General features: G+C 36.9%; 1 protein-coding gene across 1 annotated transcript in view; it reads left to right on the top strand.

The window, feature by feature from the left end:
* The window catches only part of LOC149279542 (receptor-type tyrosine-protein phosphatase mu-like), a 296,024-nt gene that overhangs the window by 222,914 nt on the left and 45,396 nt on the right, over window positions 1-27,714 (top strand). Inside the window, exons 17-21 of the mRNA XM_089501054.1 lie at window positions 4,693-4,844; window positions 8,380-8,454; window positions 8,640-8,666; window positions 17,648-17,832; window positions 25,706-25,793. Coding sequence (XP_089357180.1) covers window positions 4,693-4,844; window positions 8,380-8,454; window positions 8,640-8,666; window positions 17,648-17,832; window positions 25,706-25,793 — 527 coding nt within the window. The remainder of the gene's footprint in view (window positions 1-4,692; window positions 4,845-8,379; window positions 8,455-8,639; window positions 8,667-17,647; window positions 17,833-25,705; window positions 25,794-27,714) is intronic.

The raw sequence follows: 27,714 nt of genomic DNA on the forward strand, positions 1-27,714 counted from the left end.
GGCCTAGATCTATAATTTTGCAGTTCCTTTTTTACAAAAGCTACACACTTTTGTAAAAAAAAGGAACTGCAAAAAAGACTCAACATATAATTTTTTTTTTCAATACAATGAAATATTTTAGACATCATGGATCTCCATAAACAACAATATTACATAGCATCCCAGAGCACTAAGGAAAATGTGCTTGTACCAACCGAGAAACTGCTTTTGTGAAGGGAATACAGGTTTAAATAAGTGACCCATTTATAGTGTGTAAATAAAAACAATTAAATACATTTTTATATATAACACTTATCAGCCACTGGCCTTAAAGCACCAGGGCCAATTTAAATCCCCAGTCTGGTCTGGAGAAGACATCACCATTATATTGCCTGTAAGTTGTGCCTCCTCTGTCAGAATTCAGGAAAACAGATTTACCATATTTTCCCATGTATAAGACGCACCTTTTTTCGAAAAATGTGGGGTGTAAAAACAGGGTGCATCTTATACGGTGGTTGTAGATTATTTTTTTTTGCTTACCTCTGTGTTGCTCAGCAGCGTGTCTGACACAGGAATCCAGTGGAGTCACGTGAATGTACATCACATCACATGACTCCGCTCCGTTCCTGCTCCCCTGGGCAGGACAAGAGAAATTCACCCAGAGTTCGAGCAACGCAGAGGGAAACAAAGTCTGCGAGCGGCACCGGAAGATCTGCAGTTCAGGTAAGGGTGGGGGAGGGTGTATGAGTCTGCGTGAATCAGGGAATGAATGAATATGTGTGTGTGATAGCATGGATGTGTAAATAGGGGGGGCAGGGCACAGGGAGGCTGAAAGTAATCTATAATGTGCATGTGTTGGCTGCTTGTGCATGATAGGAGTGTGATTGCTATATTAAAAATACACGATTGCTAACAGCAATAACACTCCTATCATGCCCAGGCATACCCAGATTCCAGCACAGCTAACATCACACTCATCCTGGAACCTGGGCATGATAGAAGTGTAATTTTCGGACCCCAAAATTCATTATACATGGGAGCATCTTATACATGGGGAAATACGGTACTTAAAGATAATATCAGTATTGTCAAACACATTTAGAAGAGCAGTTATGCTATTAGCATCCTGTTGCTAGACTTTTTTTTGTTACTATGTTGTAAGGCGGGTTGGAGCAGCAGGGTTCAGCACCATATGGAAGACAAACAGAGCTAAACAGAATGAGCTAGATGAATGGGAAGATATCACTTCAGACACACTCAATTAGTTTATAACTGTCTATTAACTTCTCTGGCGTCTTTGAATAAACAGCAGACTCCTGGTATCCTCCAAGCCACAGGGACCTGCTATTCATTACACAGCATTGCAATGCAGGAAGTGGTAAAACGCATTTAAATGTAATTGTATAACAACAAAATTACTTTATTCCAATAGAACAGTGCTATTAGAACCAGAGACTTCAGCTCTGTTAGCTTCCATTGAATTATTATCGTTAGTAGTATTTTTTACATTCATTTTGAGAACAGCTTAAGTACTCGGTAATACTTGGCTATAGTTTTGAAAGAATACTAATTATTATTCATTTTACTTTTTCAATTAAAATGTTTTTTTTTTAATTAGCATGTGTATAAGAGGTACAAAGCCTTGATGGTCACAGTATAGGATAAATACATCCAAAGTCAACGTTACGAATGGCACAACAACAGTAAAAGCAACGCAGCATATCACAGAGCATCGTCACTTTATGAAAACAAGGAACTGTGCCTTTTTCATTAAGTAACAGTAAATATCGAGTGAGAATCCGGATAAGAGAATTGACTCACCCTACAAAGAAAGTAGCGAACCCTTTGTGGCCAGTAGTTTAATTAAAACCTACCCACAGGGTGTTCAAATGGGAATTTATAATACTGAATTTGTGAGATGGACATTTCCTACTGAGTGGCATGCACATGCTGCCTGTGTATCAACATCTGTGAACCTAATTCTGTATTAATATCATTAAACTTGCTATCAAGATCTAACACTGAAATGTGACAGCATGACTAAGATTAATTACACTGAAGATTTCGACAAGATGGATCTATTGTTCGGCGACAGTTTCAATACGGAAAATTTTAAATTTGAGACTTTTAATTGACATATATGACATAATAATCTGTTAAATATCAATTAGCTGTAACTTAGTATCATGGTTTTAAGTTTAATAATCTTAATGTTTAGCGAAAGCAATCGAAAATTGATTAGTAGTCCTATGACAGACATATCAGGTACTCAGAGAAAACTTTTAAATTAGACAGTGGCTAAGAAAAAGCCTTTTTTATTTAATGCACCAAATTTTATACAATAAAAAAGATACAAATTATATACTTTTTCCAGGATGGAAAAGGACTTTATTCTAGTACCATATTTATACATTTGGCTTATCATTTAGTAAGAAAAATACATGAAGGAAAAAATATAAATAATAGGAAACGCACCTACTGTATTTAAACATAAACAGCCGTAAAATACATCCATCCACTAACCTAAAACCAATATCTCCCACAACAATAATACAGTGCTACGGAATTTGATGGCGCTATATAAAACTTTGCCTAATTCCCGCAATCATTTTACGCTGACAGCACTATTGGTTCCCATACGGCTACCCGGACTGGGCATCTGGCACACCAGGGAAATGCCTAGTGGGCCAGTGGCCGAGAGCGCCTACCTTTACTACATTTACTTAAGTACTGGGCACTTAAGTGTGGGGCTGTTGGCTGGATATGCCAAGCCGCATGCTACAAGAGTGTAAAAGATTAAAAGCGTAGCATGTGGCTACACATGTGTGGAACATATGTAATTTAGTGGCTGTTTGCCTCAAACTGTAAGTGCTGCTTTACTTCTCCAGTCTGGTCCTGCTTAAAGACACGGTTTTATGTAAGCCCAAAAACACGATGGCATGAAGCATCATAAGGGACGTGAAGGGGTTAAAAAAACGTGACCTCTTATGCTGTTCCATTTTTGTTGGTAAATAGGTCAGAAATACCTGTGTCTTCCAAAATATTCAAAATAATTATTTTATCAAAGAAGATTGACTTTTTACAGTCTTGTATAAGTATTACTTCATGGTTTGTATTGCAAAGCATTCCTCATTGCTGTCTTATTGGCACCACTTGGATTAAAGGGAAAAAAAATTCTTCTTTTAGATTGTTGCAGAAATGCGTGGAAATTGCAGTGAATATGTGCAGTGATTGACAGGACAATATTACAAAAATGTATGTCATGATCATGAAGATAAGCTACTTACAAAATTGATTTAGATAGGAGAATATAGGATATCACTGTCCATCAAGACATTTTGTTTCTTGGAATGAGAAAAATGAACAATAATTTGCTTTGCTTTTGTATCACTGAACTAGATTATCTACAAACTTCAATAACAGTGCTGGTAGAGAATGCAGGATATAAAAGGATCATAAAATGAGGACTTTACCAAAGAACTTCTGAATAAATCACATATTTCTATTAACAATACAGCTTCTTTAGAAATCAATTGCTTAAGTAGAAACATTTTGTTAATTGTTAATTAAACATGTTTGATCTTTCCCCGAACACACAAATGACCTCAATTGGACAGTTGGAGAAATTTGCTAGATTGTTAGGGGAAGGTTTGGGTATTTTGAAAAGAGAGCATGAATATCTGATTGTTGAGAGATATCCTTACTTCAAAGCTATTTCACAACTGTACTTTGATGATCATTTGCTGTAATTTCTTATATTAAGAGTGTGATCCAGTCTGACCATTTCATACCCATGGCAAGGGGTTAATAGTTGATTGAGAGAACAGAATTTTGAGTTTCATAATATTGTTGTCATTTGGTGAAGCTCTCTTTCAGTACACGTCATTAAGTAATTCCAAATCAAATAAAACTAGTTCTATTAAAGGTGCTGTTCCCCCAATATTTGAGCAGCCTGGGGTGTTAAGCAAAAATTCACATAAGAACCCACAAGACAGATTTAAAACTACTTTTGTGCCTATTGTAACAACCTTTCAGTGCCTGCTTTTGTGTTATGCGACATTAAACAGATCTCAGAAAAATATGAATGACCAAATTGTTACTTAAATTATTATTTATATTTGATTAATTATTGAATTATTTGCAATATTATTTATTATTATTAAATATATTTTAGAAAGAGTATGGGAGTTCAGTGCTAGACTAGAAATGATACTTCAATTAAAAAAGGGTTAAATCCAGCACAGTATGTGAAACAGCACCATTAAAACACTACTAGTATCTTTTAACATATTGATGAACAATTAATGTATTTTACAAGACTATAATTGGGTATATATATATATATATATATATATATGATATGAATAGTCTACAGGAAATGTGAAACATAGTGATTTTTATTCATTATCAATATATCATCAAGTGTTTTTATCATTATTTGCCTAAAGTGTTTTTGCTTTGTATTAATTAAAACGCATTTGAGTGTATGCATTAACTCTGTAGAAAATAGACTGTTTTACAAAGGTCAGTTCTCAGTCCGTCATACAAAACACAGAAGGACAATTGGTCCTAGAACTTAGACTGTAGCCATAGAATTGGTCCTTTATAAACATAGCTGAAGTGTATTGTGTAATGAAATGGAACCATGTAATGATAACATTATGTGGCACAATTATTGTGCTATTTATTGTTTTCTTCCTGATGCTTCCTTAGGAAACTGGCCAAGAAGCGTAAAGAGACTCTGAGCAACACGCGTCAGGAAATGACAGTGATGGTGAATTCGATGGATAGAAGTTATACAGAGCAAGGCACCAACTGTGATGAGGGTTTCTCTTTCATGGACACGCACAATTTAAATGGCAGATGTAAGTTCAACAGGATTTCATTTTCAGCACTTTCTCTCCTTTTTTTCCTAATGCGTGGAAGAGGAAGAAATTGAAGTGACTTAAAGTGACTTTTAAGATTTTTCCTTCTCATTAACCAATCAATTTAATGGACAAAGTAGTCACTTATGTTAAATCATAGTCACTTATCTTAAATCAGTCCCTTCCACACTGGGCTTTAAATCACATTGCATATTTTAATAAGCAGCAACTGATGCATGGACAACTTTTTCTAGATAATCATAACAAGCTTTCCTGTCTTCCCTGTCATACCGTAGACTATACGCTTGCAACCCAATGCTCTTTTATCAGATCACATTGAGTGAATTATGCCATTTTGTTCTTTCAAGATTTTCTTGGAATTTGTAGTCATATAAAGCCAGAGGAATATATGTCTCTCTCTCTGGTGTCAGTCAGGTTTTATTGGATTCTGTCTGAATAAATAACATGTTTGTGTGCAGTGTATTATATACATTATACTGAAATACATATATCTGTGTGTGTCCTCCACAAATATTGGCACCCTGGGTAAATATGAGCAAAGAAGGCTGTGATAAATTGTCTTTATTGTTTAACCTCTTGATCAGTATACAAAATACTCTGCTCTCATGGGTATCAAACAATTGCAAGCATAACACATGTTTATCGCCCCAAAAATAAAGATTGTTAAATAGATGTTCAATGTAGTTGGATTATATTCCCAGGGATATTTTAAATTTTTAGTACAGCTGTGTGACTAGGAAAAGGAAATTGTTGTGGCTTCATGTTTCACAGGGGGTATAAATATTAGGTAAAACATAGGCCATATTGCCTTGTCATTCATCGCAATTGGTAAGACCAAGCAATATAGCTGTGATGTGCTGCAAAAGGTTGTTGAGCTTCACAAAAGGGGACTTGGCTGTAAGAAAATAGCAAAAGCATTGAAATGTCCATTTCCACCATCAGGGCTATAATAAAGAAATTCCAGTCAACTGGAAATGTTATGAATTAAGCTGGAAGAGGACATGTGTCTATATTGTCTCAACGTGAAGAGGATGGTTCGAGTGGCCACAAATCTCCAAGAATCACAGTTGGAGATTTGCAGAAGTTAGTTGAATGTTGGGGTCAGAAAGTCTCCAAAACTACAACCCGACGTCGCCTACATCACCATAAGTTGTTTGGAAGGGTTTATAGAAAAAAGCTTCTACTCTCATCTGAAAACAAACTCAGCCGTCTTCAGTTTGGCAGACACTACTGGAATTTTAAATGGTTCTACAATCAGATGAAGTCAAAATAGAGCTTTTTGTCAATAAATACCAGTGGTGGGTCTGGGGCACAAAGAGAGGTAGCCTTATGGAAGAGCACCTCTTTAATGTTTTGGGGCTGTTTTTCTGCCAGAGGACCTGGACAGTTTGTTAGGATAGATGGCATCATAAACTATATCAAATATCAACAGATATTAAAAAAACACCTGACTTCCTCTGCCAGAAAGCTTAAATTTGGCCGTGGTTGGATTTTCCAGCAGGGCAATGATCCAAAACATACATCAAAATCAACACAAAAATGGTTTACTGACCATAAAATCAAGGTCCTACCCTCGTCACCCCAGTCTCCTGACTTGAACTCCATAGAAAACCTGTGGGGTGAACTGAAGAGCAGAGTCCACAAGCACTGACCTCAAAATGTGAAGGGTCTGGAGTGATTCTGTAGGAAGGAATAGACTTAGTTCCCTTGCCATGTATTCTCAAACCTTATCAGGCATTATAGGAAAAGCTGTTATCTTGGCAAAAGAAAGTAGCACAAATTATCGACAAATTATTGGGTGCCAATAATTGTGTCACACATATTTTACAATTATTTTTGGATAAACCTGTGTTGTGTTTGCAATTTCCACGAGAGAGTATGTGTGTGTATTGTTTGAAGAAAAGATCAAAAGGTTAAACAATAAAGACAATTTTCACAGCCTTCTTTGCTCATATTTACCCAAGGTGCCAATATTTGTATGTATATATATATATATATATATATATATATATATATATATATATATACACCGTATTTGCTCGATTATAAGACGAGGTGTTTTTCAGAGCAAATGCTCTGAAAAATACCCCTCGTCTTCTAATCGGGGTCGTCTTCTAATCAGACCTCAAATAGAGGTCTGATTATGAGACTAAGATCCAGATCCCCCGCACCGCTGCAGGGGACCTGGATCCTCCTGTCCCCCCCCCCATTTAACACCCCCCCACACACACTTACCGGTGCTTCCTGCTGTCTTGCCGGGGCAGCGGGTTGACGTCCGCTGCAGCCGGAAGGAGGTGTGGCTAGCAGCGGGGGTTGTCTGCGTCCGTCGCGCATACCTTCCCCGACTGTCAGAGATCAGAGTTCTCCGCACCGGTGCGGGGAACTCTGATCTCTGACAGCCGGGGAAGGTATGCGCGACGGACGCAGACAAACCCCCGCTGCCAACTCCACCTCCTTCCGGCTGCAGCGGAAGGAGACGTCAACCCGCTGCCCCGGCAATACAGCAGGAAATTGGAAGCACCGGTAAGTGTGTGTGTGTGTGTGTGCGTGTGTGTGCGTGTGTGTTAAATGGGGGCATAGGGCATTTCTGGAATGCCTTATACCCCTATATGCCACTCTGGCACTTAGGGGGTTAAAATGCATATTATGGAGCAGAGTGGCATATAGGGAGGTATAAGGCATTTCAGGAGGCAGAGTGGCGTTAAGGGGGCATTTAATAGAGCACTCTGCCTCCTGAAATGCCTTATACCTCCCTATATGCCACTCTGCCCCATAATATGCCTTTTAACCCCCTAAATGCCAGAGTGGCATATAGGGGTATAAGGCATTTCTGGAGGCAGAGTGCTCTATACAATGCCTTTTAACTCCCTTAACGCCACTCTGCCTCCTGGAATGCCTTATACCTCCCTATATGCCACTCTGCCCCATAATATGCATTTTAACCCCCTAAATGCCAGAATGGGATATAGGGGTATAAGGCATTTCTGGAGGCAGAGTGGCACATAGGGGGTCAAAAGGCATGCCATGGGGCACAGTGGCATATAGAGGGTTAAAAGGCATATCATGGGCCACAGTGCCATATTGGTGTGGCAAGCCTGGGGGCAGATGTGCGTTTTTAAAAAATAGTTTAGATGAATTAACATTTACTGGTAAAACTTTTTTCCTTTAGGGTCGTCTTATATTCAGGCTTTTTCTTTTTTCCTAAGTTAATATTCAGATTTTGGGGGGTAGTCTTATAATCAGGGTCGTCTTATAATCGAGCAAATACGGTGTATATATATATATATATATATATATATATATATATATTCCATTATGCCCCCAGCTTTGTTACTGTTTGTATTCCAGTGAGGCTGTAAACACGGGAAGCCTATTGCCAATTATCTGGATCAGCTATGTTCACAATGAAAAGCATCAGCCTTCTCCGGAATCTTAACATAAGTTTTTTAGTACAGTCTGAAAAATGTCTGAAGCTCCGCTTTTTGTAATTTTAAGACTCTTTTGTTGCTTACAGCTGTGTCGTCACCTTCATCCTTCACAATGAAAACAAATACCCTAAGTACAACCGTACCTAACGCCTTCTACCCAGGTAAGCACTACATAGCTGCTTTGTCATGGATTTAATCCCATAGAGAATGTATAAAAAATGAGCTTTTGAGTGCCTTTTGTGATTCTTTTTTGGAAAACAGAACATTGTGTCAACTCTATTATTCTCTCTTCCCTTTTTTTCTGTTAATTTATTTTGTGCCGGGACCTACTTATGGTGCATGGCAGATCCGTTTGTGCCCACCGCAATCTTAGGTGAGATCATTTCCCTTCATAAAAGTTTACTGTACAAATGACTAGCATAGTCAGTGGTAGCAGAAGAAACGTACCCATCCGTCTTGTGTTTGGCTCCTCAGTGACTGTAGTGATTTTTACACATGCAAAAAGCTGAAATGTATTGAGGAAAAATATTTCAATGTTCATTAAGCAGTGCTACTTTGAATCTGTGGGGGAATGGGGTATTTAACGGTCAGAGATCTGGGCTGCTTATCTTTCACACAATCTTCTTCCAGCATTATTGTGGAAAAACTGTTTTCACTGTGATTGCTTGTTGGACGCAATACCTTATATAGTAAAATCTGTTCATGTTTTTTCTCAGAAACTAATGTCATTCAGTATCTTGCCTGTCTTGCAGTCATAAAACATATGACCATACCTGGGAACTTGCCTGGTTTCCACCCAGTGTCTCCAGTTAAAGTGGTGCTTCAAGGGACTTGGGGTTAGTGTGTTCAATCTCCAGGCCACTCCTGCCCACCCTGCCTGTCTACTCCCCGCGCACTTCACACCCCTATAAAATCTAACTGAAGCACGCCCCACTCCTAGCTACCCATGCTCCTCGGTTGCAGACTCCAGGAAAGAGGGCAGTCTGGGCAGCCTGGGAAGTTCCCATGTATGCACATGCAGATGTGCTTTTTCTTCTCATTGAAAACATTTATCCTTTAAACATGTATTATTTGCGCATTTCAATCCAAGTGCAAGCACCGGCTAATATGTTGTCAAAATGTCAGAAGGGAATATTAAACTGATTATAAGGTTTTACTTTAACATGAATGTAAGGGGAATGCAAGACAAACCTTATTTTATTTTTTTAAAGAATTAAAAGGCATTTGACAAGGTGTGGGGTATTGAGCGCCATGATCTCACCCCACTCAGGCATTCATGATTCTATGGTTTACTGTGCAGGGGTCTACTGTCAAGTTAACAGGGCCTATTCTCTAATGTGGAGGACACTTAATAGATTCATTTCCTGTCTGGCCTTTTCGTTGGCAAATAGGAGAATCGGGAAAACACAATAATAGAACAAAGCAATTAGAAATGTTGGTAAAAGGGATACCTGTTTGCAGATTGTATTGAATGGTACAAGTACCCCTAACACCGTGATTATTAAAAACAAACTTTAAAGGACTAGTTGATTTTAATATTTTTTAATTAAAGATAATCATACCTCCCAACAATTAAAATTACCAAAAAGGGATACTTTTCCTTAAGGCAAATGGCTAGAGGTGTGTCATGAGGGGGGCAGCTGACATGGGCTCTTAAGGCTAGTCAGGGCCTAGCCTTTTTTTCATCCTCAGCTGTATTTCATGAGGATGCTGAGATTTGTAGTCAAATCATAGCTGTTATTTATTTTAGATTGTACATTTTACGTTACTTAGCTTAAATAAACCTATGTAACGGTGTTTAAAATGAGCAATTTGTATCTATAAAAATCAGTTTCTCTGAATCTGCATGATTAGTTCTCATATTATCTCTGCCCCGCTGTTAAGTTGCTGATTGTTGTTGTTTAGTTTTGTCAGCCTTTATAAGCATGGATTAGACAAAAGGAGTGAACTTCAGGACGGAAGACTATTTAGATAACACTGGCTCTGCCACAGGGTGCCACCAGTCTTAGCTTCTATAAGATGAGCTTTTATACTAAATATATCCAGAATAATTACACTAAATAATAAAGACAAGGTATAGTCTATGGATAACTATAGTAAATTTGTTATGCAAAAAACTATGATGGTGACAGTTCCCTTTTAAATATAAGTGATCAACACAATATACTATGTAATAGACTTTTTTCAGAGAACAAATTTCATTTCATGCCCTTTCGGTTTGGATGAAACTCAGAGGGCATTTTCATTCTTAAACAACTTTTGTTGTCACTCACCTTCACTCAAGCTCTCTCACACTTTCACTCACTCTCCCACCCCTCACACTACTCATACTCTTATTCACTCTCTCTCAATGACTTACCTACTCTGCCAACCCGTTACATGTCCCTGTGTCTTTTTCCGCAGCTCTGCATCTTCTATTGCCTCTTCTTGTTCTTCTGCCTTCTTTCTTTGTCCCCTTGTATCAGTATCAGCTCAGTTAACCAGGCCTCCTGGAGCGCTTCTGCAAAAGCCTCCCCTAATTAGAGGAACAGGGAGAGACTGTCCCTGTGGTACGTGCAGTGGCTCTGCCATTTTGCTAGATGGCAGGATGATGTAGACATATCCGTTGAGATAGAGAAATGTTTCTGCACCACTCTTTCTCCCGGAATCCATCTGCATTATTCTGGCCTCTCAGAGTACTTCCGCAGAAAGGGTGGAGCCATGGGTGGAGCCTCTGTTCTGTTCCTCCAATCAAGGGAGAAGGTGTGCACAGAGGCTCTGCCCTTTTGGTTAACAGAGCTGATACCCGGTTGAAGCAGTTGAAGAAAGAAGATAGGAGAAAGAAGAACAAGAAGAGGCAAGAGAACAAACAGAGATGGGGACACAAAAGCAGTTGTCGGAGGAGGTCGGGAGACATTGAGAGAGCTTGAGATAGAGTGAGTGAGAGTGTGAGAGAGCGTAAGTGTGAGAGAGTGAAAAAGCAATGAAATTCAACACAAAAATGTGTAGCTCTGCTTCATTTTCATTTGTTTTGTTGCGTATTTATATGAATTAACGAAATTGGCACAAGTCTACTATATAATCCCTGCTAAACATACATACCCTGTAACACACTTGACTTTGTTTAAATTGTGTTAAATTACCACAAACTTGCAGCATTAATATTAATATTTTAAATGATCACGTTAAGAACTATTCCAGTTCATAAAAAAATTATTACACTTACACACAGTGAGATAAACAAATCTAGAAAGTAAACCAAAGTAATTAGTATCTATGTAGAATTATACTTGATTTCTTTTATCTATTTGTCTTTCATTCAAAGCTTTATCCAGCAGATAGTATAACCCTTTAGGGAGGAAAAGCCACAGATTGACTAAATCTGTGCAATTTTGTTGCAGGATTATAAAACTATTAAATTAAATCATTTTGTTATTCCCTTATCGCTGCCCAACACTAAGGGCACTGAAAATAAGACTATAATACACTTTATGTGAATAGCTTTTCTTTTTATTTTAGAGGTGTTCCTTGCAGAAATTATAGGTCTGTCTATATCTGTCTGTCTACATTTATATGTCTATATATATCGTAGCTAGGTAAATGAAAGGATGCCACCTTGATTTGTCACCACCTTTGTCACTACTTTGACTCCACCCCTTGCACCATGCTCACTTTGTGCTCTGCCCAAGGGGTGTGAGCACATCATACATATGACCCTCCCAACCTGTGTTGATGGCCGCCTTTGTCCTTTCTTTCACTGTGCCTCTCAACACCCATATTGCACACACAGGACTTGCCACAGCACCCAGATTGCACCCATAGTGGCCTCTTCTTAGGTCTTCTCTAAGTCAGGGCTCCTCCTAGTCTCACTCATGTGCACCTTTTATTCAAGAACAGTAATGGATAGAATATACACATATACACTACCCTTCACTCCTGCCCCTACATAAACACACTTTCTCTTCTTCTCTTTCTAATAATGTTCACCCTGTCTCATTATCTATCCTCTTTTCTCCCATCTTGCCCCTTTCCTTTTCTGTTTATTTCACCTCCTATAGTTATCGCTCCCTTTTTTTCCCTATCTGTCACCTTTTTCTTATTAATACCCTCTTGTTATCCCTTTTTCTCTTTCTTTGTCTTTCTTTTCTATTTCTCCCCTTTCTTTTTTTTATGTGTCTTTGTACTCTTTATCCCCCCACCGTTTCTCTTTTTTTCTCCTCCACTTTCTCTTCACTTTCTATTTATCTCTCCCTTGTCTGTTTATCTCCTGCCCTCCTTCTGTTTAACTTGCATCTCCTTTCTGTTTGTCTTTCACCTCTTTCTCTTTAGTTCTCCTCCTTTGTGTATATCTCTTTTCTCTTTGCCTCCCTGCTTTCTCTTTAGAGGGAAGGAGATCAATGATTTCCCCAACAGGCCCTGCTCCTCCAACAGGGGGCAGACCTGCCCACCGCAGAGGATGTGCCCGTAAGCTATCTGCACTTTAGGCGGATGCCTACCTTGCCTACATTGCACATCTGGCAGGCGTGTGTGGTTTGGGCCTAGGCCAAGATATAGCACTGTGTATGCATTACTGGAATTTATTTTTTCTCTGCCAGAGGCACTTTACTTGTCTGTGCCCTTAATGTATAAATAATGCAAATTACATCAATATAACCTTACTGACATAAATGTGTCCATTGGCTCACCAATGTAGTATTTTAGAAACCAGGAATATGTAAGTGTACTGGGTATCCCGAATTAATTACCAAAAAATTGTTAAACTGCATTAATAGTATCTTTCCCTCCTGTTATTTTGACAGCAATTAAAAATGTGCTTTAATGATGGACAAATATTCTCAATATAAAGAAATATAATTTAATAAACAACTGCAAGCCATTTTAATCATTAGTTAGCTTAATTTTCATCTTATTTCTTATTTTTTTACAGTTATTTTTTATTTATTCATTATGTAAATTATTAAAGGGACAGTATCACAAGAATTGCTTGGGATGTTTAGATTTATTATGCATTCTGGTCATGGCATTTTTAATTTTCTGTAGAAAATCTGGAATACCAGGACCAGAACTGGAGTTTGAAAACCAGGACTGGATCTGAATCTCATGAGGATATGGAGTTAGGTTGGATATGTTGTGATACAAAAATGTGATGAATTATTTTATTTTAAAGTAACTAAGTGACGCTGTTTTTGGTCCTTTGTCATATACTTTCTTTTAAAGGAAGTTGTTGAGATTTGAAAAACAGACTTAAATCCTGGTGTCATTAAAGACATGTATGTGCATGAAATGTACTATAGGGTACTCAATATACCGTATTTGCTCGATTATAAGACGACCCTGATTATAAGACGACCCCCCAAATCTTAATATTAATTTAGGAAAAAAAGAAAAAGCCTGAATATAAGACGACCCTATAGGAAAAAAGTTTTACCAGTAAATGTTAATTCATTTAAACACTTTTTTTAATAAAAGCTATGCTTGAGAAAAATATTTTGGTTTTATTTCCTTCTATTTTCCAACCTGTCCCCCAGTTATGCACATCTGCCCCAGAAGTGCCTTATACCCCCTATATGCCACTGTGCCCCATGATATGCCTTTTAACCCTCTAAATGCCACAGTGCCCCATAATATGCCTTTTAACCCTATATGCCACTGTGCCCCATGATATGCCTTTTAACCCTATATGCCACTCTGGCACTTAGAGGGTTAAAAGGCATATTATGGGGAAGAGTGGCATATAGGGAGGTTTAAGGCATTTCAGGAGGCAGAGTGGCATTAAAGGGGTTAAAAGGCATTTCACAGAGCACTCTGCCTCCAGAAATGCCTCAAACCCACATTTAACACTCCCCCTCCCTCCTCCAAACTTACCGGTGCTTCTGAGTTGGGGGGGGCGCATAACACAGGAGGGTCCAGGTCCCCTGCATCTGAGCCCCAGGTGCTTAGTCCGGGCAGCATGTAGAGCTCCACGCGAATCGCGTAGAGCTCTAAGCACCGGGGACTCAGAAGCACCGGTACGTTGGAGGGGGCATAACACAGGAGGATGCAGGTCCCCTGCATCCTCCTGTGTTATGCCCCCCCCCTCCAACTTACCGGTGCTTCTGAGTCCCCGGTGCTTAGTCCGGGCAGCGTTTAGAGCTCTACGCGATTGTATCGTGTAGAGCGTAGAGCTCTACACGATACAATCGCGTAGAGCTCTACACGCAGCCCGGACTAAGCACCGGGGACTCAGATGCACCGGTAAGTTGGGTCGGGGGTTAACACAGGAGGATCCAGGTCCCCTGCATCTGGGTCCCCAGTGCTTAGTCCGGGAAGCGTGTAGAGCTCTACGCGATTGTATCGCGTAGAGCTCTACACGCAGCCCGGACTAAGCACCGGGGACTCAGAAGCACCGGTAAGTTGGGGGGGGGGGGGATTAACACAGGAGGATCCAGGTCCTCTGCATCGCTGCGGGGGATCTGGATCTTAGTCTCATAATCAGACCTATTTGAGGTCTGATTATAAGACGACCCTGATTATAAGACGAGGGGTATTTTTCAGAGCATTTGCTCTGGAAAAAACCTCGTCTTATAATCGAGCAAATACGGTAAATTTTCTTAGATCATGTGAATGGATTTCAAGCGTACTAGATATTTTTGTGTTAAAAAAACCCAAAAGATATGTTGTGGTGTTTACCATTTGCAATGTAAAGTGATCAGCAATCACTAAAAATAAAACATCCTCTCGCATATTTAAATACCTTCTACCATTATCCATAGTTTTATGGAGTTTTAGTCCTAAAGTATGACATATGTCTGCTCATCTACAAGTGTAAGATTCTAAGCAGCCACTAGAATCATGAAAATAGGCTTTCTTTTCAATATGCTATAAAAATCCTTATCAATTCCAACAATCTCAAGTACAGCCTTAAGTACTGAGCTGTTACGAGGGTCAACGTTTACTTTTTCGATTCACTACTCTTTACTCCAGGTACACAATATTTACATATTTATCAAAATAAACATATATTACAAGCTAGAACTGTAAAGTATAGGTTAAATGTAGACACATTTTGGAAGAATATGTTATTTTAATGTATATGAACATTTCTAGATGATACTGTCCCTTTAACTAGGTCTAGTAAACTATAGGATTGAAAGATGAAAAAACACAATTTACAGTATAATTTTAAATCCCGCTTGTAAATAACTTTTTCAAAGTAACAGGTACGACCATGTTTCATGTATGCTCTTATTTTATTTGGTTACTATATACTTAACAATAATGGTAATGAGATTAATAAAGTATTTTAAATCATTTTTCTGTAAAAAATGTGATATATATGATATAAAAGCTTTCTTTTAAAAAATCCACTAAATGTGTCCTCCACTGCATCAATTTGAGGCATATCATAATTCAATTTAGAAATATTTTTCCATTAAAAACACATGCATTTTTGAGACTACATGTTATATAAAGATATTTATAGAAAATATATATCAAGAAGAGAATATTTTCTTATATATAGTAATTATAATAATTTTAATGTCAGATAATTTAAACCTTGTTTTACTCATATTTTCAATGAAGGAAAATAGCACTGGATTTATTGTTCTGAAATATTTTATTCTCCATTATATTTAGTGTAATAAAAAAACTGTTGTAATAGCTTAAACATTGTTTGTTCAAGAAGTTTTGTTGCATGATATTTATTTCTGAATACACATTTAATTATTGCTGTTTTTTTTAATATTTTCAATGTTAAAATTTTGTAAATAATGGCTTTGTGGGTTGGGGCAATTTCATATATTTATATTTTTATTTATTTATTTTTTGTTTTTAATGTTCTGTTTTTTCGATGCATTCTGGTCATGGCATTTTTAATTTTCTGTAGAAAATCTGGAATACCAGGACCAGAATGGGAGTTTGAAAACCAGGACTGGACCAGAATCTCATGAGGATATGGAGTTAGGTTGGATATGTTGTGATATTAAAATTTGATGGATTATTTGACAATTAAAAAAATAAAAAAATAAATGACATTTTTTGTCCTTTGTGTCTTATGTTATTTTAAGGCATTTGCTAGTACTCTTAATGTAGCATATAATTAAACATAATTATATATCCCTTTGTCTTCATTATACACTATTGTTGCATGAAAAACATTTAGAATTGGTACTTAGCAGGCTGTGTGAAAAATCTTTGATATAATGAGACAAGCTAAATAATGTAATTCATTTAAATTTATTTAATGCTACTTAAAACATACCAGAAAACATACATGATTTATTGATTTGTGAAATGTTATATGGGCAGACCCTCATGAAGAAAAGAAAAAAAATGATTTATATACCAACATTTCTCATAGAGATGTTATTTATGTAGTACAGGCCTTGTCACAAAATCAACTATAATATTCATCACTTGCAATTGTAATTAAATTAACTGTTAAAGAAAAAGAGAAAAAGAATTCTCATTAAAACTGAGATGTTACTCAAGTCTCATTAAATACGCCCAACCTTGTAACTACACACAGTACCATAGCACTTTAAGTGTGTTTATTTAAAACACTCCTAAAGTTTTAATATTCCTACTTGCTACCTGGCCTCCCCCTTTAAATACTGTTAATACTGCATACATTTTAATTGCTTATGCCCTGTCTTATTTTTTTCCTACTCTTTTCCCTCCTGATTTGTATCTTCTTAAAAGTGCCAATTAATGGTAAGTTTCCTTTCTTACCCTCTGGAGGAACAACTATGGGGGATGTGGGGTCATTCTTCCAGTGCTAGATGAGCCTAACTTGCTTACTATTCAAGAACAGAGTTAGTGATTAGGGGCTTCATGCTACTAGGTTCTATTTTGTGTCGAAATGCATGTTGGGCTTAAGACATTTCATCAAACTTGGGATAATATTTAGCTGCATGCACTGTAAAGTTCGTTTCTTGAGACCATCTAAGTACAATACTCAGACTGTTAAAGGACTACAATTTGTTTTAATGGGAGGGTGCTTAACAGATGCTAGGGAATCACAGATGCCCTCCCTAGTTGTGTTGATCCTTTATACATTGTGTCCAGCCATATCATCTTTCACCCTATTTCATGTTTGTATGAAAAACGTCATCTACAGATTGGAATTCACTCCTCAACTTCAACTCATCTGTTGGTGGAAGGGCCTTGTTCTAGATACAAACGTTGTCTTGTTGAAATATTCCTTTACTAAGTCATATCTCTAAATGATGTTGTTATTTATCTAATATGCACAAATGTGTCTTAATGAAAAATTTGTTGTTCTACCTCAGTTTACCCTCCCTATCCCTTCTTGTTTATGTTTTCCCAATGGTTCCTATTTTTAGGTCACTTTCAAGGACTAGTCATCTAACCTTTTTTCACACTTTTTTATAGATGAAAACCATACGAACAGCGAAACCAGCAGCTTAGCTCAGCCTCACACTTACAAGAAACGAGAACCAGCTGATGTTCCATACCAGACAGGCCAACTTCACCCAGCAATCCGTGTAGCTGACTTACTGCAGCACATCACACAGATGAAGTGTGCTGAAGGCTACGGATTCAAAGAAGAATATGAAGTGAGTATCTAACTCAAGCACAGTGTGATGGTAATAGATAGAGAGACAACTGACGGTAAAGGTATAATGCAGGAAAAACTTCAAATGTCTTTTTCATCTCCTGTAATTTCCAAAAAAGAACTTTCAATATTTTATTTTGAACATTCATTATTAATTTTAGATTCAACTACATAGCTACATAACAGGCTTGAAGAGTTGACACCACTACCTTTCATCTAATTTCCAGATGACAGATTATGGACTTTGAAGATACATAAAATATGATTTTTTCCATATTGTTAAGTGTTTATCTGCTAGCCAACCAGTTCTGAAAAACAGACAGATGGGTTATGCATGGTGAGACACCACATACTCAGTTCAGTGACCTGTCTAAACCTTAATTGGTGTTCACTGTGGTCGAGAATGCGTGGTTTGTGATTCTACTCCCCGACTAAATCCCAGATAATGATTGTGTATTCTAGACTGTGACCAGTACAAAAAACACACATTGAAAAAATAGAAAACAACTTCTACTTAGTGATTCCATGGGGTGGGTAGTGTGCCATACTTTAAATTAAAACATTGTTACAAGGCCATAAGTGTGAATATGGTGGTAATTGAACCCTTCAAAAGCAAAACAAACATAATTATTTAACAAACACTATTTAACACTACCAGCTTTACCACACTGGATGTAATGAGCTTCTACTGCGGCAACAACGTGAGCCGACGTCAACTAGAACGTTTGCTGATTAGAAATGCCGTGGATGTGGAAACAGTGCATGCTATGCTGTGATTGTGAGATATTTGTAATAAAAACATGGACTTGCATTTGATCAGTTAGGGACATGTATATAACCAGTGAGTATTATCTTAGCATTTGGGAAAAGTCCAGATTTTAGATCAAGCCCCATATTATGCTGTTGAATAGCCTAATCGCTATCTTTTACAGTGCGTTTATTAAGGGTGTCACGTAAGTGTCAACATAAAGAATAGCATCTTTTGTTTTGTTGTACTGTTGTATTGTGAGAGCCACAATATAACTGCCAAATGAAATGTATTAAATTGATGTTCAGTTCTTAGTCATTCATTATAATAGCTAATAAGTGAAGGCAATAAATGGGAAAAAATCAATCAACATAACCTAAAATAACCTAACATAACCTAAAATTTATCATTTAAAATATTATTATTATTATTATTATTAACACAATGGGTGGATGGTTTTCAATGGTAGATACCGTTATGGTTGGATCACAAATGTGACAGACGGTCTGTGTGTAAACTCAATTTCTTTAAAAAAGCCAATGGAATTATAAGAAAATAGACAGATGTTGCCCCTTACATCTGTAATGCACATTTATCTTATTTACTCTATACATTAATACAAGAAAATGTTGAGGTTATCGGTAAAACATCCCTTATTTCCTAACCCATTTTATCCAATTCTCCATAAACAATGAATTGGTTCATTTTTATTTTAGTTAGCTGTTATAATGGTTCCTATATTTCTTTTTGCTAAATAATGAAGGGCTTTGTTGCAGCTGAGCTTTAAACACCTGTTCTGTTGCCATTCTTTATGGGAGCAGTACTGAATCTAAGCAGATATTTCTAAGCACAAATGAATTAAGCCCAAGGCTTCTACAGAATAAATGATTTACTTTGGCATTTTGTCTTTTGATCTTCCATGGACTATTGTAGCAGAATAGAGATAAGGTAGGATCAGAGAGGTAACTGTGAAAAAGTTATATCACAACTGGAGTATACCATTTATTAATCATATGACACAGTTATTATTTTTATATTTTGGCTCTAATTTAAAAAAATATATATTTATTTTAGAGATGCAACATTTGTGGATTTATATCATCTAGAATGAAGATAATTAAATAACGTACAAATAAAATAAAAATAATTATTATATTGTTTATATTATTTATTACTAAATACCAAACCAGTATTCTTTAGAACATGAAACATTGCATCTTTACAACTCTAAAATGTTATGTCTACCTTAAAATGTAACGGAGTAGGCTGGAGACTTTTTTTTTTGTATTACCATTTGGTAATACCTCGCCATTTTTGCACATGGAGTTTAAGTGTGCATATTCTCCAGTGACCACTATAGTGCACATGATGGCTGGAGTGTAAGGGGAAAAGTCAAAACATAAGTGATTCCAATGCAGTGAAAAATGTTGCAATGTGCAATGCCGATATAATAAGAAGAGATTTTAAAAATAATGTGCAATTCTGGCAAATTCATGCTAACTCAGTCCAGCATAATCTATTAAATCTAAAACCAAGATGGTTTTGAATATTATCTTTCCAATTTGTCTTTTTGACATATTAATTTTTTGCAATTATTCATTTATTATTACATTCAATTTGAATAATTACATTAAGGTGTATGGCTGTAAAATAAATACGATGATAAAGATTAGGGCTTTTAACAGACATTTAAAGGCCCTTTTCGTCTTGTATTCAGTTTGTATCAAGGGGATCTGGGCACATTTTTACAGTTTGTATACCTTAATAGAGCCTAATTGATCAAGTACTTTGATGGGTCAGTAAATGTATTAAGATGAGCAGTTCTTCTTTAACAGAAACCACACATTAAGAGGTGGACTGCAGTTTCACAACTACAAAACAAACTACTGGAAGGTTTATTTTTATTAACAATATGAATATTTATAATCATTTTTACATTACTATTGAAATCCAAAGCAATTAAAATTCTAAGCTGTAAGTGTTTATATAGCTTGTATTCCTTTTTTCTAACATTTTATTCTAACATTGTAATGTGCAGTGAAGCGATGTGTTGGGAGAAAAATGCTCATCACTTTACACTAAATAACCTCTTCAATCCTTTTATATTTTATTATTCTCCATTAAACGGACATGAAAAACCTTTCTTCGATTTGTAGCAGTTTAAATTATGCAAATGATTTTGAGTGTAATTATAATGCACCCGTTGTTAATTATAAATACAGCCTTTATTTTCATATAGATAGTATTTATGCCATTTGAATAATTAAGTATTCTAGCTCATTGCCAGTTTCATGGCCAAACCATAATTCTTTTCTGTTGGAAATAGGACAGAGCCTCTAGTTTGTTGCAGTTTGCTGTAGCTTTCTGCATATGCAAAATGGGTTTCTGATGCAATTATGGATCTATTTTATGTATTATACAGTGGCAAGAAAAAATAAGTGAACCTGAATTATCTGGTTTTCTGCAATAATTGTTTATAAAATGTTCTACATCTAAGTCACAATTATAGACAAACACAATATGCTTACGCTAATAACATACAAACAATGATAACCTTTCTTGTCTGTATTGAACACACCCATCAAATATTCACAGTTCTGGTGTAAAAAGTAAGTGAACTCTTGGATTTAATAACTGCTCGAACCTCTTTTGACAGCAATAACCTTAAACAAGAGCTTTCTGTAGCTGCGGTTCAGACCTACACAACATTCAGGAGAAATTTTAGATTTTTCCTTACAGAACTACTAAAGCTCAGCCATATTCCTAGGATGTCTGGTGTGAACGGCTCTCATGAGGTCATTCCACAGCATCTCTAATGGGTTAAGGTCTGGGTTCTGACTGGGCCACTCCAAAAGACAAACTTTTTTTTAAAAACTATTCTGTAGTAGATTTACTATTTACTATTGATATTTAGAGTCCTTGTCCTACTGCATTACACAACTTCTACTGAGCTTCAGCTGGTGGGCAGCCATCTTGACATTATCCTCTATGACACCTGTATAAACTTGGGAATTCATTGGCCCCTTGATGATGGCATGCTGTCCAGGCCCTGAGACAGCAAATCAGCCCTAAATCATTATACTATTGCCACCATACTTTACCGTTGGGATGATGTTTTCATGTTTGTGCCCTTTTTACACAATATATAGTGCAGAATGTTCTTGCTAATCAATTTAACCTTAATTTTATTAATCCACAAGACATTCTCCAAGTAGTGTTGTGGAGTGCCAAGGTGCTCTTTTGGCAAAAATCACACCAAAGTTTAATTGGAAAGCATCCTGCCATGTTCTGCGTATGGTAAACTCATCAACAGAGATGTTAACCAGTTCCAATGATTCCTTCAAGTCTTTAGCTATTACCCTAGGGTTCTTTTTTACCTCATTAAAAAAAGCCAAGGTGTTAGACATTAATGGCTGTGTGTTGATTTATTTTTAAGGGAACAGCAAATGTACACTGTTATACAGCCTGTACCCTCACTACTTTACCTTGTAGCAGAGTGTCATTCCTTGTGTTGTCACAAGGAAAGATATAATAAAATATTTACAAAAATGTGATGGGGGTACTCACTTTTGTGAGATAATGTATATTCCATTATTCCCTAATAATAATGAGCTGCTTTTCCTAATATAAGCCTAATTCAAGATAAATGCTGATAAATGCCCAACAAGGCCCTTATGTAGGGGCAACTAGGGATCCCCACAGTGATGCAGCTTACCACTGTCTCCTTCACACTCTTTGTCTCTCTTTATCTTTGAGTTAAGTTGAATACTAATATTTGACCTCATATCCCAGCTTCTATTTATCTCAGCAACGAAAACACCGTAACTGGGAAGGAGAACACACTTTCTACAGATAAGGGGACCCCTCAAATTCTCAAACTTACCTTGGACTGTGAGAATTAACTTATTGAGAACACATGCCACAAATTGAAAAACTCTGATTTATATTAACGCAGACATTATGGCACAGATAGCAAGTTACAAGGCATAGCTAAAATACTGTAATAGGAAAGGCAAAGTCAAAGGAAATCAATACTAGGAAAAAGAAATACTGATTACATTCATCTTTGTTCAACTGGAAAATATCCAGGAAACTAAATTCCTTAGTAGCTGGAACACATCGCTACGCCACCCTAAATACTTGATCAGAAAAGTTAAGATATATGTTTTCCAGATGACCCGGGACCTTATGAAATATTTTGGCTAAAATAAGAACAGAAGACACAACAAGAAAACAAAAAAAGCAAAAATGCGTATGACTTGATAATTGCAGTAAGAAAATTTGGAACAAATAAGAAGAAATTTAATTTAATTATTAAGGTGTTAGAGGAAGAAAATTAGAACCATATATGTCATTTTTTCATTACAACAAAAAAAAAGAACAAATAATACTAGTACACGCATAACACTTTCTTTTACATTACAATCAATCTTAAAAACAAAATAGGGAATTGGGATTGATGGGAATTAAAGAGATGCTAATAAAATATTAATTATGTGTATATATATCTGCAAACCATGGGCACTGCCATGGGGACGAGAATGGCACCACAATATGCCAATCTATTTATGGCTGACCTGGAACAACGATTCTTGGAAACACAACTTCACAAACCCTACAAATATTATCGCTACATTGATGATATTTTCATTGTCTGGACGGACGGAAAAGAAAACCTCAGAGAGTTCCATAACGCATTTAATACATTTCACCCATCTATTAAACTCAAAATGGACTTCTCCACAGAAAGTGTAAACTTCTTGGATACAACTGTCACAATAAACAAGGACACACTACATACATCCCTATACAGAAAACCCACAGACCGATCCAACTACCTGCACAAATCCAGCTTCCATCCATCCCACACAAAGCAAGGCATCATCCATAGCCAAGCCACCAGGTACCACCGCATCTGCTCCAACACTAATGACAGAGCCATGCATCTAAAAACACTGTCTGAGACACTCAAACAAAAGGGATACAAACCTAGGATCATCAATAAGAAAATTAACTCTGCTCTACAAACACCACGTGAACACCTGTTGCAATACACAGACAAACAAACATCCTCACGCATACCTCTAGTAGCCACATACAATCCTGCCCTAGAAGAAATACGAAAAATCATCAAGGATCTGCAGCCAATGCTAGCAGAGGATGTGGTGTTAAAAGAAATTTTCCCTGAACCCCCCATCTTGGCCTTCAGACAACCAGCTAATCTCAAACAAAAGCTGGTGAGTAGCAAACTACATACTGAAACAACACACACAGATAATGGAAGCAAACCATGCAACAAAGCCAGATGCAAACTTTGCCAACACATCTGTACCAGCAACACAGCCACCCACAACAACAAGACATACAATATTAAAGGATCATACTCATGCACTTCACAAAATGTTGTATACATGATTCAATGCACCAAATGTACTATAGGGTGTTACATCGGTGAAACCTGCCAGCAACTCAATAAAAGGATGAATCTGCACAGATACTCCATCAACCATCATGATGAATAAAACCTTTGCACTCCAGTTGGGCACCACTTCACCCAAACAGGTCACTCCATACATGACCTTAAAATCAAAACACTGAGAGGTCATTTCAAAAACACCCAAGAAAGAAAGACATTTGAAGCCAAAATGATACATTTTTATGATTGTAAAAACAGAGGACTTAATGTGGATTTGAGCTTCTTAGCACACTATCAAAACTTCGTATAACCTGTGTTTTGGGGTTTTTTTTTCTCTTCTTCTCTCTCTCCTACACGCTCACCCCTGCTCCCCCCCTAGCCTTATCTGTGCAGTATATGCCACTATTTACTATTTACGACCCTCTTAGTTTTTTGTCTGCAAATTCTCTACCGTGTTGTTTTAAACCCTGTTTTAACCCTGTATCAGAACATGTACTGGTCAGTTTTAAACTGTGTTTTTCACTTGCTTGGTCAGAAATGCTTTTGACTTGATAAAAGGAGGTCTCCCGAAAGCTCGTCTATTATTTTAAATACTGTTAGTCCAATAAAAAAGGTATTACAAGATTCTGCAACATTCTGTTTTTTTGCATTCTTATACACTGGACTAATACGGCTACCCCAAACTACAGTATATATATATATATATATATATATATATATATATATATATATATATATATATTCAGTACTATAAATAAGCATACGTAATTGTGTTACAATAAAAAGATAATAACAGCAATATATATATTCAGTGCAGCATTTTGGAAAACATACCATGTAGAAATGCCATAGATGTGTACACAGCCTTAAAGAGACAAACTCTAGGGTTAAATGTTATATGTAGGAGCTTAGTCTCTGAGGGCGACAAGTAGAGTGATGAGATGGAGAATGCATTTCTCTGCTGACAAGGATAGATTCAGGCCTTGTACGCCTCCCTTCTGCTGCTTTGTGAGTGTCTAATCTCTCCAGATGACCTGTATTTGAATGGCGCCTTCATGCGGTGTACACCCTATAACTGCTTTAGAGATACCTTGTATCTCCACATTCTGTTAAATTGATTGCATGAGATCATTTGGCCTGGAGATTCATTAAATATTCTAATTTTGCAACTTTTTATCACAGGTAAAAATTACCTTAACATACTCAGTTAATTTTAACCTAAATGCCTACAAAACAACTACACTGAAAAAAAAAATAATAGTATCAATCAATTTAGTTATGCTAAGAAAGGTGATGGCTTCAGTTGGTGGCTACCTTTATACCTGGGATCTTTAGGTTTGCTCCCAATGTCTCCGGGCGGACCCCTTCCTTCCTGGGTCTCCGGGACAGTTTCTTCTTTCTTCTGGTAAGGGAGTGACAGTGGGTCAGTTTCTGGGCGACAGTACCTCGAAATACATATGTGCCGTGACAGCATAGATTGTACCTTGTGCATGGTACCTTGCATACAAAGCAGAAGTGTTTGTTCATGTCTAAATATATAATGAAATCTTCTTGATTGCCTTCAAGCCAATCCTTTCACATTCTTCAGTTTGACTTGCATTCGTCTTTATGTTCCTTTAAGATGTTAACAATTTGCTTTTAGCCTTGCTGTTAATGTTATTTTTCCTACATATGCTATAACGTTTAGTGAATCTGTCTTTTTTTTCCCAGAGTTTCTTTGAAGGACAAGCAGCTCCGTGGGAGTCAGCTAAGAAAGATGAGAACAGAATGAAGAACCGATATGGGAATATCATAGCCTGTAAGTGTTGACAGTACGCTTGTGGCACTGCATAAGATCGTGTTACAGTACCTGCGCTGATAAAATTGACCATGAAATTCTTTCAGCATGAATTTAGAGGGCAATTATAATTTAAATCCCTGGAGAAACATTGTGTTTGTCTAATGAGTGTTGAAACCTGCAAATTAAATGTAAATTAACCCTTTTGGATCCAGAGCGGAATGGATTTGGCCTTTTGTAAAGCTAATGCGGTTAATTTTGCTGTGTATCAAAGTTGAGAGAAAAAGATAATTATGCACACATTTATCTTGGGTTACAGGTCTTTTCGTGGAGAGGTATAAGCCTGAAATTAAAAGATTTCATTACCTAGGCAAATTTATAACCTTTACAAATGTGAAACATCCGTAGATTGTTCCGAGGAAAAGGTTACAAATTTGGTGGATGTTAAATAAATCATCTGAGCCAAAAGAGCAGGCATATTTTAAAATATCTTGCTTTAAGGACAATTATGTTTGAACTAGCATAACAAAGAAAATGTCCTCTGTTACGCACATTCCATTCTCAAGTGGGGAACAGAAAATAAACATTATTGGAGGTTGGCACTCTTTTATAAAGGTTTAGATGCAACAGTTTCTACATTGGCTTAATTAATGCATTTGGCAAAGAAGAGATATATCCCTAGGGAAGGAAGGAAGGATAAAGGGGCTGGGATTCAAAAGAGGTATTGTGACTCCTTAAGAGGGACATTTGGGATTTTTTTGTGGTTAGCAGTCCTTCATTTTAGCAGTATTTATTAAAAGCTGGAGGATCTAGAGTCCTCATTTAGTAATGGTAAATAAGTAAGCAGGTTGTATTATCCGCACATTGGTTACTTCTTGGAGGCCTCCTCCTAGAACACATTAGCATTCCTGCTTATAGGAGAGCTTCCTAAATGGACAAAATAAAGAATCAACTAAACAATGAATCAACACCCTCCCACTAAATGCATTCTGCAAATGCTGTATGAATGCTCGCTCAGGTGAACATAGTGGGCATTTAGTTACACTGTGTGACCACGTATTGCTTAGCCCACCACAATGTTCAGAGAGTCCTAAGCTGGCTGCATTTCTTATTGTGGAGATGAGTGACTTCTTTAAACATACTGTGTATGTACTGTGTACATCAATAATATAGTAAACTAGAAAAACCTCCAATTGTTGTGATCTGCTTGTATGTTCTGGGTAATATGATTGCTTTAAAGGGGCCTGAATCGCACCCCCCCACACACACACACACACCTTAAATATGTGTTATGGGAGATACATACTATTTCAGCTGTTCATCAGCATCTCATCTGGACTTGCATATCTTTCAGTTGTTTGTGCTGTCCTCACTCTTCATGTCTCCTTTCTATTCATCCTACCTTCTGTTTTACATCCATAAATCTCCTTGTAAGTTCTGTCTTATATTATTTATTGTCACTCCTGATGTCCTTCTTTCCTCTTTCCCACTCAGTTGGTCTTAACCCTGCCTTCTTAATATATTGTATATATATATATATATATATATATATATATATATATATATATATATATGTGTGTGTGTGTGTGTGTGTTTGTGTGTTGTGTGCGTTTCCAATTTTAATCCAGATGTCCTTATTGCAGTACCTGCTACTTGACAAACTATGAAATAACTTTCTCTTTTCGTTAAGAATTTGCATATGTTTCTAAAGAGACATATTTGATAAAATCCCTATAGTTGAGTTGAGCATGATATTAAAGCAAAGTATTAAAGAGGGGATACAAAAAACACAAGCCGTAACGCTGCCCGTGATATAAAAATGCCTTTATGCAGAAGGATCTGGTTGCAGTACCATGCAGAGACATAAAAGTTCAGACTTTTCCAATGTTTTTATTGGAACATAGGCTGGCCGTGGTTACAGGTGAAAAAACAGACAAGTTGG

The sequence above is a fragment of the Sceloporus occidentalis genome, unplaced genomic scaffold (genome assembly GCF_023333645.1).
Source record: "Sceloporus occidentalis isolate IW3139 unplaced genomic scaffold, rSceOcc1.0.p SCAF_162, whole genome shotgun sequence".
In the NCBI taxonomy this organism is placed as follows: domain Eukaryota; kingdom Metazoa; phylum Chordata; class Lepidosauria; order Squamata; family Phrynosomatidae; genus Sceloporus; species Sceloporus occidentalis.